This window comes from Triticum dicoccoides, chromosome 5B (genome assembly GCF_002162155.2).
Source record: "Triticum dicoccoides isolate Atlit2015 ecotype Zavitan chromosome 5B, WEW_v2.0, whole genome shotgun sequence".
In the NCBI taxonomy this organism is placed as follows: domain Eukaryota; kingdom Viridiplantae; phylum Streptophyta; class Magnoliopsida; order Poales; family Poaceae; genus Triticum; species Triticum dicoccoides.
The window spans coordinates 491,361,991-491,375,172 of record NC_041389.1 but is presented as its reverse complement, the minus strand read 5'-3'; the positions used below and the strand labels follow the sequence as shown (position 1 = coordinate 491,375,172).

The 13,182-nt window shown below is 46.8% G+C and overlaps 2 protein-coding genes across 3 annotated transcripts; one reads left to right on the top strand and one right to left on the bottom strand.

The window, feature by feature from the left end:
* The first annotated feature begins 2,772 nt into the window (after positions 1-2,772).
* LOC119311081 (beta-glucosidase 31-like) lies at positions 2,773-7,888 on the top strand. 2 transcript variants are annotated; one of them, XM_037586708.1, is made up of 13 exons: positions 2,773-3,064; positions 5,102-5,165; positions 5,258-5,316; positions 5,402-5,477; positions 5,585-5,656; positions 5,766-5,853; positions 5,960-6,215; positions 6,311-6,426; positions 6,512-6,735; positions 6,838-6,863; positions 6,977-7,091; positions 7,208-7,310; positions 7,404-7,888. In XM_037586708.1, the coding sequence occupies exons 1-13, from the start codon at positions 2,909-2,911 to the stop codon at positions 7,618-7,620; spliced, it is 1,572 nt and encodes a 523-aa protein (XP_037442605.1). In that variant the 5' UTR covers positions 2,773-2,908; the 3' UTR covers positions 7,621-7,888. The 2 variants fall into 2 exon arrangements, with proteins under 2 accessions (XP_037442605.1, XP_037442606.1); XM_037586709.1 differs by lacking the exon at positions 6,838-6,863 and having other exon boundaries at positions 7,017-7,091.
* Positions 7,889-9,864: 1,976 nt separating this feature from the next.
* Positions 9,865-11,711, bottom strand: LOC119309845. Its single transcript, XM_037585751.1, has 2 exons — positions 10,545-11,711; positions 9,865-9,905 (listed from the first exon to the last, which is right to left on the bottom strand). The coding sequence occupies exons 1-2, from the start codon at positions 11,704-11,706 to the stop codon at positions 9,865-9,867; spliced, it is 1,203 nt and encodes a 400-aa protein (XP_037441648.1). The 5' UTR covers positions 11,707-11,711.
* Positions 11,712-13,182: the final 1,471 nt, after the last annotated feature.

Below are 13,182 nucleotides of genomic sequence, written 5' to 3'. Positions count from 1 at the left end.
GGTGATTCATCTATGCACGTGCGCGACCCATTGTATCTATATATGTGTGTATCAGACTTTTCGATTTGAACATCTATGTTTGCTGAAATAAAAATGCACCAGTCAACGCTTTCCCCTCAATATTTTCAGGCAACGCTTTCCCCTCAATATTTTCCCGCCAACGCTTTCCCTCCATATGTTCCGCCACCCGTTTCCCGCCAACCCCTTCCCGCCATATCTTCCCGCCACTCGTTTCCCGCCATATGTTCCCGCCAACCCTTTCCCGCCATACTGCACTCGTTCTTTCCCGCCATTTTCTCCTCTCTACCTATAAAACCCCATTCAGACAGAGGTGGATAAGCATTCGAGTGTAGTGTAGTTGAGATGTCCCATTATCCTTTCGATCGTAGTTTTCACCCTGGGATGAGCAGGACTCTTCTGAGGCTAGCTACCGATTTCAGGATGGACAATAGGATAGTTCCATGGGACGAACTCACCGGTAGTGACACCATAATGAATGAGTTGGCTCACCAATTACGTAGGTCTGGGTGGCCTGAAAGGACCTATGAGGAGGTACATAAAGAACTTCTTAGGTTGCATGCAAGGTGGAAGAATGTAGTGGAGCCGAAGAGTGAAACTTTCAGAAGGACTGCAGAAATGCATCCATTTTTATGGACTGAGGAGAGCGAGGATGAAGATGATATCTTCATGCCGCCGCTTCCGGGTGCTGCATCATCAAAGGGCAAGAGTTCTGCATCGTCTAAGGGCAAGAGTACTGCATCCTCGAAGAGCAAGAGTTCTGCATCGTCCAAGGGTAAGAGTTCTACATCCTCGAAGGGCAAGAGTTCTGCATCGATGGAGGATGACGATGATGCCTTCATGTAGTTTTATTCCAGTTCTACCGTTTAATTCGGATGTACTTGCATTATTAGTTTGTACTCTGTTATTGTAGGGCATTATGTTCTATCTTAATTTTATTTTGTAGTTGTTGCGCGATGTTCGATATTAGTGGAGGGAAAGAAAATGCCACTACTTTATTCTTAAACTATATTTTTTTCCATTACGACACGGCACAACTGAAAATAAGATACATTGTAGGAATATACCTACATTTAACTCCTGAAATAAAGCTACATTAAAGTGCAGAAATAAAGATACAAATGATTGCGGAATTTTAAATACTACCACAGGAATCTACTGAGTCCAGCGTGGATATTTTCCTTTTCCATCGCCAGCTTCTTCTGCTGCCTTGGCCTGACGAGCCCTTTCTTTCTTTCTCTGCCTCTCTGCCTCACGAGCCTCCTTTCGCTGTCGTTCCTGCTCCTCCATGCGACGAGCCTCTTCCCTGTTTTTCTTTCCCATTTCCTCAAAAAAACGGTGTTGCTCCGCATAGTATTCTTTTAACTCTCTCTCTTGCTCTGCTTTCTCCTCAGCTTCCGCCTTCTCGCGTCGCTCTTCCGCAAATAAACTATTCCACGCACGGCGACTTCTTTCACGAATCTCAGTCACTGCCCAAGCCGGCTTCTCCGTGTCAATCCAATGATAGTACATGCACAGAGGCGGAGGAGACTACAACAAGAAACAAGAATGTTACTAAAGAATCAATGAAAATACCAACAATATCTATTCGTGATGGTTAAAGCATACCGGAGGCTTGTCGTACTCTGAAATAGCTACGGCAGGATCTTCCTCATAATTGGCGCACATGAAATACTTCATGCCCAACCAATCTGAAAAATCCGTCACCTCCTTCACCTTGCAAAGATCGCCACACCAACATCGCAGGACTGCCACCCCAGGAGGCAAACTTGCGTTCTTCATTTTCCTCGGCCTAATGCTTTGATCCGAGCAAGGCAAACTCATACCGACTGGAAAAAATTGTGTTATACACTTTGCGCAGTGGCGATTTCAAGGATGGCTGGACGAGAGCCTCGGTGTCTCCTTTTATAAGCCCAGACGATAAATAATGGCGAGAAAATTAAGCAGTAAATTTTAGGATCCCTGTAGTGTCGGTACAATAGCTTCCCGCAGTATTGGATTCCCGCAGCGAGTGACTGATGCCGTCGCATCCTCTCAAGCAATAGCCAGAGCGGTTCTCACAGTGCGGTCCTATCCGCTGAGGCAAAAGAAGCTAAAGCAAGACTGTTTCTTGGGCGAAAGAAGCATCAGCGTGCATTTTCCCGCTCGTGGGAATCACCGCCGTCAGGGTCGCTGTTGCACACGGGAATCAGCGCCATCTGCAATAGGAAAATGCGTCGGGCGTGAAGAAAGATGCCGCCTCCTCCGGTGGCGGCCTGGCCCACGCCTCGGCCCGCGCGCAGCTGAGGCTGTCGGACGGGAAGCGACAGCGGCAGAGCTCGCCGCCTCACCTAGTGGCGGCCGGGCCCACCGCTCCTGGCCCGTTCCGTCGCACTGTGCAAGAACCCGTTGTGCACCGCGCGGCCGCCTCCTGCGGTGGCGGCGGGGCCCGCCGCCTCCTGGCGTGGCGGCAGGTGCCACGTGTCGCCTGCCGCACCTGCCGCCACTAGTCAGGGGGTCCTTTTTGACGTTTTTATCTGCAGATAGTCCTTTTTGACAATAGCGTTCGGCAGGGGGTCCTTTTGGACAAAAAATCGGGACAAAGCAGTTCCGTCCACTCTGCCTGGCATAGTGTACACGCAGCCAGAGCAGTCCGATGACGGCGAGGTCAGGAAGCCAGATTCCATTTTTTTTCTCCGACGGCCGATCACGACGCTGACGCGAGTCCTATACCACACATAAACACACGCACTCGCAGCCATGCCATTCCCAAGCTTCAGCGGCCGCAGGGCACCGGGAACGGCATATAAAGATAACATCAGTTCATCACCCACCACCACCGTCGAGACCGCGCGCGGTGGCCGGCGAATCGACAGAGCTAGCATTAGCTGTCTATATATAGGCGAAGGCGATGAGGACGGCGGGCCGGATGCCGGCGACGAGGACGCTATCCTGCGTCCTTTTCCTACTTATCGCCGCCGCCTCTCGGGCGTCCGCGGCGGCGGCGATCACCAAGGGCGACTTCCCCCCGGGGTTCGTCTTCGGCACCGGCTCCTCCGCTTATCAGGTACGCACTGCTATGCCACTCGGCTCACACCGGCCAGCCAGGCGCAGGCGGGTGCCTCGCCCTCTCAGTTGCATCCATGGTAGTACGTATATCAGTGTATCGCCGGTGGTTCGTGCGTCGGGATTTCTCCTGTTGCACGTACCAGCATCTACGTACGTACTAATAATTAAAACAGACAGAGATACCATGTTACTCCCTAAATACAAGTCTTTTTAAAGATTTTAATATGGACTATATACGAAGCAAAATGAATGAATCTGCCCTCTAAAAACATTCATATACATCCGTACGTACTCCCACCGTAAACTAATATAAGAGCGTTTAGAACACTACTTTAGTGATCTGAACACTTTTATATGAGTTTTCTGAGGGAATAGTTCACATTGATATCTCTAAAAAGATACTCCCTCTGTCCAGAAATACTTGTCATCAAAATGGATAAAAGATGATGTATCTTGAACTAAAATACGTCTACATACATCCTCTTTTATACATTTAGATAACAAATATTTCTGGACGGAGGGAGTATATATTTAGGAACAGTGGAAGTATATACGTACTATGTGACCTAAACATTTCTCCATCGGGAAGCAAACGTACAGAGAGCCACATCCTCCGTGTTTGTTCTATTCTAAGTATCAACGAACACTACTGCTAGTAGTATACTGGAATATATATTATCTTTGTGCAGGGCATGAAATTGCTGCCAAGTACTCCCTCCGGAATATTATCTACTGGATACGTCCGTTTGAGCGTCGAGTAATTCCGGAGGGAGAAAGTACTCCATGCCAACTTGTTGTTCCATATCCTCCATCTAGCACCACCACACTTCATACATGCAAATAATGTGCCCGGTTCTAAAACAATACATGCAATACCTTCAAAAACGGAAACACTAGAGAGGTTGCATTTGCATACCGTGTGCGTTTTCCCCTTTCCTGGTGCTGTTTTCCTCCTGGCCTTCCCTTTTCCTTCACCTGCTCCTTCGCCTTTTTCTTGACGACATTTTCGGTCACAAGTGACGCGGCTTATCAAAGTGAACTGAGCCATCAATCGGACAGGTGGAACAGGGCGTGCAAGAAAGTAATGGACATGGAATTTCTGGGGCCAAAGAGCTTTTCTTTCTTCTTCTTTTTTCCCTTGTGTTCTGGCCATGTTTTTCTTATCTGATCTGAAGTGAATGAACAATGTGGGCATGTGGCGATGCTGGATAACTGTACTTGTACTTGTGTTGATGCAACAGTAGAGTGGTTCAATGTCTAAAAAAGTCAAAATTGTGAAGTAGTAGTTCGAAACATGCAGTTGCTTAAATTCAGGGTCGAACTCTGACCAACACAAAGCTTTCTTTCTAATGTCATCACTAAACTCGATCCAAGTTAAGCAACCAGTTTCTTTTGGTAGTTTGTAAAAAGACATGGTGATTTCAGTTAAATGAAATTGGGAGGATGCTCCCTTTATTATAAAATAATAATAAAAAGTTAAGCAACCAGTCACCGGCAGCCTATACTTACACTCTGTTCCCGCCAACGACGTTTTCGTCCCATATAGTCTTCAGAAAACAACCCAAATGCCGTTTCCTCACCAGTTTCTTTCGTCGACTTCATTTCGATGTCACCAGGCTAATTTCTCTTTCGGCTACTTCTTTCTGTTTTTGGCTGGAGCGAAACAGAGCATCTTAATCAGTGAAAGCTGCAAATAGGCGGTCGTGTTGGCAGGATTGGAACCATAAATAAACCAAAGCTCTCAATAGTGGAGGGAAGAAAATAATAGTGATCCACTTATGTTGCTAGGGATTAGGACCCGAGAGTCCAGAAAAAGGTCAAAACAAAGGAAAACAGGGTCCAAATTATCATTGTTTTTTAGATAGAATGGTCAAATTTAACTGCCTTTGCTCTTAAGCCTCTGCCGTCTGAATCACCAGAATTGGGACTACAAGTAGTAAAAAAGCTTTCACATTGTATAAGATACTTCGCTGTATTGTACAGTATAATATACTTTGTTGTGCGTACCGGTCTGAACATTCCGCTGATTTCCCAGATTGAAGGCGCGGTTGCAGAGGACGGAAGAAAACCCAGCATCTGGGACACATTCACACACTCAGGTTTATTCACCGGCTTCCCCACACCCTGTGGGCCTGAATCTACCACGCATTATCGCATTGCGAATTGTAACATGGAGTTTTAACATCCACAGGCTACTCTGCCGATGGAGCCACTGCTGATGTGACTGCAGATCAGTATCATAAGTACAAGGTTAGTTTGTGAGACCAAGTAATGTTAAATGGATGAATTTCCAGACCAATAAGGCAGTACTAAACTTACTGTGATAAACCACCAGGAAGATGTAAAGCTTTTGAGCGAGATGGGCGTCGATGCGTACAGATTTTCCATTGCCTGGCCTAGGCTTATTCCTGGTAAGGCCATACCGACAGTACTAGTAAAAGCACTACATTTATTGAATAATGTGTTTCAGAGAAGTTAAGAATAGCACTGAACTGACTTCTGTTTGCAATCCATGAAGATGGCCGAGGAGCTGTCAATCCAAAAGGACTGGAGTACTACAACAACCTTATCAATGAACTCCTTAGTCATGGTATTTGATCCTTGGCATACTGAATCCTTCATTTACGAAAGAAATGACAAGATTTCCAAATGTCCAGCTGTGCAGAGATAAATCGTGCGTCTTCCTCTGTTTCATGTAGGAATTCAGCCTCACGTAACGATATATCATTTTGACTTCCCTCAGGCTCTTCAAGATGAATACCATGGGATGCTTAGTCGTAAATTCATGTAAATTCTTCTTTCCCTATTATTCAATGTCATTAGTGCAAGTGCAATTTCATAAAGGAAGAAAAAATAATGGTTCCTTTTACCCTTTTTTGTCACATGGTTGCAGAGATGACTACACGACGTATGCAGATGTGTGCTTCAAGAACTTTGGCGACAGGGTGAAATACTGGAGCACTGTGAATGAGCCAAACATTGAGCCCATTGGCGGATACGATGTAGGATTCTTTCCACCACAGCGATGCTCCTCCCCCTTCGGCATCAGCTGCAACAATGGCAACTCTACCACTGAGCCCTACATAGTAGCTCACCATCTTCTGCTTGCACATGCCTCAGCAGCGTCCCTGTATAAAGAGAAGTATCAGGTTAGAAACGATGCCATCTTTTACAGAACAACCTGTTCATTTGGGATTGGTCATTCTCACAGGTCTAATATTCCTTTCTATTTATTGATAATCAGGCCAAGCAAGGAGGAAAACTTGGACTCACATTGCTCTGCTGGTGGTTCGAGCCTGCAACACAAACACCTGAGGATATAGCAGCAGCTGCAAGGATGAATGACTTCCACATTGGATGGTACGTTCTTCTACATTTCAAGTTCAACAAGGACAGCTAGAATGTGTGCGTAACTAGAGCTAAAGATGTTGTAATCATGACACAGGTATATGCATCCATTGGTGCATAGAGACTACCCACCAGTGATGAGGAAGAATGTTGGGTCCAGGCTACCATCTTTCACCGCTGAAGAGCTAAAGAGAGTGCGTGGGTCTTTTGATTTTGTCGGATTTAACCATTACGGTGCCGCTTATGTGAAGGCTGATCTTAGCAAGCTGGATCAGAAGCTGAGAGATTACATGGGTGATGCAGCCGTGAAATATGACACCGGTAAGAATATTAATAACCTGAAGTCCTGTCATGTGTTATACTATGTGCCACAATGCAATGAGAGAAATGAAACTTAACTCTTCTGCAAATGTATTCTTGCAGTGCCATTTTTGAACTCAAAGAACCAGGTATTTGATGATACAAGTCATTCCGTCACTAATCAATTTAGTTCGAAAATGAACTTTGTTCCCAATAAACTAAATCATTTGTGTGTGTGTGTGGCTAAAATTAAATGCAACAGCTCTTGTTTGGGTTGAAAATGGGTTTCATGTCATCAACAGCGTGGTCTATGAGGAAAATGCTGGAGCATCTGCAGGTCAAATACAAGAACCCTGTGGTCATGATCCACGAGAATGGTAAATTCTACTGACCGAACTTTCAGCTACCTTAAAATGCATGATTCTGTAAGGTCATCAACTTTTGATCACTCATCAACCTGAAATACCATTTCGTCAATGATCATGTCCATCAGGAGCTGCCAGCATTGCTGATCCCTCCGGTGGGAACGCCCCCGACGACGAGTTCAGGTCGCAGTACCTGCAGGATTACATCGAGGCGACCCTCCAATCCAGCAGGTACCAACACCATCCATTCATCTCAGTAGAGGACACCTGAAAGCAACTGATGCAGTTTGCTCACCAATTTCCTCTCTGTTGCTGGGTGATCAGGAACGGCTCGAATGTGCAGGGCTATTTCGTATGGTCATTCCTGGACGTGTTCGAGTACCTCTTCGGCTACCGCATGGGCTATGGCCTCTACGGTGTGGACTTCATCTCCAAGGAGAGGACGAGGTACCAGAAGCACTCCGCCAAGTGGTTCGCCGGTTTCCTCCATGGTGGTGAGCTCAGGCCGGTGGCTCTGCCCGGCAAGGCCTATTCCCAATGATCTTGACACTTCTTCAGGCCTTCGTAGCCAGCAAAGAGAAGGATGCACGAATAATCCCGGATAGTTGGGTGTTATTTTTGGATGGAAGTTGAATTTAGCTTGGGCAGTAGGTTTTACAGGTCTCTGCTTCTTTGGATTCGATTGTTCCTAATCCTATGTATATGTTTGTGTTGATGTATATGCTGAAAATATTAATACATTGCTACACGAATTGTCGGGTTTAGTCATTAGTCTGTGAGTGAAATCACATACCTGAATTTAGACAGTATCTGCGAAGTCTCAATTTTGGTTTCAGTGGCATATACATGGGCTGTAAAGATGAAGAAGCCACATACATGTGCCTGATATTGTTGGAGTGTCCAGATGACCAAACAAAGGCAGTGCCTCCCTGCTACAAGCATAATCCAAGAGAAACAGCAGCAGCACTCATTCAGCATTCTCTCATGATAACTGATTCAGTATTCTGGTACAGTGGTCAGAACTATTCATGCAGCAGCCAATAACTATTAAGCCAGTAAAATCATGATTTGTTCAGACTAGCACACAGGAGGACTTCTAAATGGCATTGGCGCCAGCGCCAGCGCTTGACAGAATATGACAACAATCTGACACTGAAGATGATCTCCAAATGTAAGTGCTTGTATGGCCAACCAACAGCAAATCAAGCACAGCGCTTGACAGAATTGATGCTACCAGTCATCGGGATTACTTGTTCTCCCCTATTTATTCTGCTGTCAAATAAATATCTTCTCTCAGCATGTGATTGGTTCTGATATATGTGGGATCGGTTCACACAAGAGGCTTCTAAGCAGCTCCGATTAACTATGAAGGAAACAACAATATCAGTTTCATTACTCGCCCAGACGAAGATTAAGCTGTAAATTCTCAGTTAGTCCCAAACGTAAAATCTGGCAACACAATTACCGAGTTTATTGGTTGTGCGCACCAAACAATGCAGATGCTGGGGGCATCGCTTCCTTTTTATACAGAGGAGTTATGGAGACAATGCTCGAACCTTCCCAGGTAAATCAGTTTAGAAAAAATATCAGATGGGAACCAACAAACAGAGAGAGGTAACACGAGGCACAAAATTGGAACAGGCGTCTGTAGATTTGTACTGATAGTCTGATACCATACTGTTTACATAGTCTTCAGTTTCCATCAGGTGACAACAGCTTGGTAAATACCTCCAGATAGACGGCCAGGATGACTTGGCTCACTGGGGAAGAGGATTATATAGGGACCAGGAGGTGATGCAAACAGGTAGTAGGTTGAAACTTCTTACATGATGAAAACATCAACAAGGGAAATCTAATCTACGTAACAAACAGAACATCCAGTCTCTGACAAACTTCCTAACTGACAAGAATCAGAAGAAGAAAAATAAGATCACGGTGATCCTATCGTCTTAAATGCAACACCCTCCACCAGAATCAAACATCAAGCCCCCGAATTATCGAGCCGCAGTTTCCTATCATGGCATATGAGGACATAAAATGTTCAAGTACATAGCTAATATGACTAAGTCGAGGATATGCAAATACAAGATTATTGGTCTAAATGTCCACAATGAAATAGAGACTGAAAATTATATATTCTTCTAATATGACCAAGTGTTGTTTATATCACTCTGTTGCTCCAACAGGTGCCCTAAAATAGGGCACCCACAAGAAGACAACCATGATGTATTTTGCAACAGCCAACACCTGTTTTAGGGCACCTATTAGAGTGGGAGGTTTTTGGTGTTGTAAAAAAGCACTTTTAGGTGTTGCAAATTTTGCTCCAACCACAGTTTAGGGCCTTATTATAGGGCACCTATTGGAGATGCTCTAAGAAGTAGGGCCAGGAGATAGGAGCTAGATAGCTGTTGCCCTCAAAATATGATGTACCGTAGGTGGTGACATCTGTGGAACATATGTGAATGAGAGATCTATAGGATTCTCTCTGGGACTTTGGTCCTAGAAAAAAGAATACAAAACGGGCAAGAAGAAACACAAGTGGTCACATCCAATAAAATACTACATAATACGCAGCTTGTTTACAACTGAAACAAATTTGATCCCAATCTACTAGATAGGTCGCGAACAGCTTAGTATTCAGAGGATACACAGTTTGCAGGATTATATCAAAATGTCGACAAGGTAATAAATAAATAAACATGTATCAGAAGCAAAATGCACATCACGGGTTCAATTAACACATTATGGTAGCTTATCTGATAGGGCAATTAGGTGATGTACTGCTTCACATTTCAGTTCCATCATCTCTACCACCAGCAGCCCAGTCTACAAGCAAAAGAAAACAAATAAAGTAACCAAAAAATCTATAAAAAAAATGACACAGAAAGAGAGGGTGAAGGTGCAACAGTTACGACTTGCATCAATTTACCATTACATATTCATGTAACCTGAGAAGATCACTAGCTTTTGACTCAAGGTTAGGAATAGGTAAATAAAGCCATACATAGTACCTATGAGAGCACACTTCCTCTAAACAAAACGAATCACTCCAAACAGTAATGATCATCTACCTACTAATAAAGCCATTTTCAGACTGTTGAGCCAATCAATGGAAATGAGTTTTCCAGAACGACCTCTGCAGTGAACTTATTCCATGGTAAGTCAGATGCACCAATGGTAATATTCTTGAACGAACACATTCTGGTTGAGAAAAATAACCCGACTGCTTAAATTTGAATACCTTATAGTAAGTAAATCAAAGAATAATGAACTATAGACAAGAGACAGTAATAAAAATAATTTTGCTTTCACATGGCCCAGTGAAATATATACAAACATCACCATGAGTTCAGAAACTGAGTAAGCAAGCATATAACTTATGCATGAATTGCTAGGCAACCTTTAACCACACGCAAAAAGATAATTAGTTTTTGTTACTATTGCAATGCAAGGGTGGGCTATTACCAGCAGCATAAAAGCTTGTGTAGGGAAAATGGGTGAAGATGGACTTGAATTGGAATCGGTTATTGAACTGCATTGAGTCGAGTTGAATCATGAAAGAACCACTAGATGTCCCCAGAAATATCACATTGTGATCCTCCTCGTACCCATGTATCCTGGTCCAGAAGACCTGGACGGACTGTCTTGGCCAAAGGTGCTTTGTCAACTCAATGGTTTTCTGAAGGACCCATGTAGCAACATCATCAGAACTGACCTTCCGCTCCCATAACTGCATGGTCAGTTCTGTCAAAATGATGAGTCCGAGACTACTTTCCTCTGTCCGCATGATCTGATAGTTGGAACAACCGCCGTCTACTGGCTTCTCAATTGTAACAAGCTTCTGCATTTTAAAATCAAACTCAAGAATGCAACCTTCAATCTGGCAACACCACCAGTAAAGTGCATTCCCAATCAGGACGTTGGACTTTCTCCAATAAAACAATGTGTACCAGTCTTTAGTCGTTGAGATAACATTTCCCCATAGGCCAGACTTGGATTTGTAGAGGCACACAGATAGACTTGCGTGGTCTTGGCCACCTCGCACCAAAGCCAATTTAAAAGAGCTCAAGCCACAATCACCGTGCACATGGCCAGGGTCGTCATCACCGGCAGCGCAGAGCACCGCCGCGCATAGGATCTCCCTCTCTCTAGCGTCGCCGAACTCTGGTGGAAAAGCTACTCGGTGCTGGTGACCGGAGATGGGGTTCCACACGACGGCCTCGGGTTGTTTCTTGTTGAGGAAAAGGGCGAGGCCGTGATGGCATTCCACGAAGTCCAACCCTCCCTCGTCGCGGCAGCGCTGCGGCAGGGAGAAACGCGCGGCGGGGATGCGGTCGGGCGGGTCCAGCGTGGGAGTGAAGACGTAACCGATATCTTGGTCGTAGGAGAAGCAGCCGAGGAGTGGGGGCCTACGGTGGTGCGCGCGGAAGCGGCGGAGGAATCTCGGATCGGAGACGAGGCGGCGCCAGCGCTTGCAGACCACGGAGGCGCGGAGGAGGGAGGATGGCTGCGGAGGAAGGAGGAGTAGGATCTCACGGAGGAGGTCGTCGTTGTCCAGCGGCGGCGCAGGCGCCGGGAGCGGCATGATGGGGGACGCGAGACGGCGGCGGCGGCGGCGGCGGACCATGGAAACCTCGCCAATTTCCCGTTTGAGGGCGACTTGAGATTTGCCCCTTTGCAAATCTGTACTAGTACATTTTTTCTTTTTCTTTTGGGATCCTTTTGCTATCATTGTAAATTTTGCAATTTTTAAGTAAGTTTTTATACAGTACAGTATTTTTAGGACAATCTTTAGAACAACTCTAAGAGCATCTCCAACCATTGAGCCCCCAAGGAGGCATTATTTTCGCCTCTTGGGGGGGCTGCCGGCGAGAACTTTGGCCTGGGGGCGGGAATTTTCCCACTCGTTGCGCCCCTAGGAGGCGAGAAGCTGGGGCTGACGAGGACGAGCTGTTGCTGGTGATCAGCGGACGAGGGAGGAGAAGGACCGGGCTCCTCGCCGGCGTGCACCTCCCCTGCCTGGCCGTCGCGCGCGCCCCGCCCTGGCCGCTGTGCCCCTGGCCGCCGCGCGCGCCCCGCCCCGCCGCGCTCGCCTCGCCTGACCACTGTAAGCGCCGTCGCCCAGGCCGCGCCCTCCCGCGCCCAGGCCTTGCCGGCCGCGCGTCCGCGCCCAGCCTCCCGAGGACTCGGCGTCGCCGTGCAGGAGGACTCGGTGCCCCGTCACGGCCTTGCCTCCATGGATGACGGCGGTTGCGGCGGCGGAGGAGAACATGGAGACGACGGAGAGGGGCGGCACGCTGCAGGTCGGGAGGCGGGGCTGTGTGCGGTAGGTGTGAAAGGAAAGGGAGAGGAGAGAGGAGAGAGAAAAGAGAGAAAGGAGAGGAGAGAGGAGAGAGAGGGGAGGGAGAGGGGCTGACAGTGGGCCTGTGCATGCAAAAGACAACTGTCGGCGTCCCCGGCTGGCCCCTGGGATCCTGGGTTTGGAGTGAGAGCGCCGGCCACAGTTTTGCCCAAATCCGGCGATAATTGAGATTGTGGGGGCGCGAGTGGGTATTTTTTTGGCCGCTGGCGATGAAAAAGTGCTCTTGGGGGCCTACCTGGTGGCGCTAGTGGAGATGCTCTAAGGCCTTGTACAATGGCAGGTGCTTACCCAGGTGCCATAGAAAAAAAAATCATTTTTTTCATAGATTAGATTGCATGGATGCTTAATTAAGAAGGGAGGTAGAAGCAAAGTTTTGCTTCGGTGCCTGGTGGAAACAAGTGCCCCCTTCTAGTCATGGGTACTTCACCTTGATGCTTCCATTGGCAAATAGAAAAGGACAAAGCCAGTCTATGCATGTGAGCAGCAGAGCGCCTCTGCGTTGGAGATAATGGGTGCCAGTGTAGATGCTACGTGAATGTCAAAGCTGCTTAGGCACCACATATAAAGCACTCTGCATTGGGGAGCAAAGAATTTTTTTAGACGCAACGCACATAGCACCCTGTCGAGGCATCCCACGTTGTACAAGGCCTAACAGATGGCAAAGGAAGAGGCGATCTCGCCAGGCGCCAACGTCGCCAAGGAGTTTCTCTGCCGCCGTCCTCCGGCGGCCCTCTCCGCCGG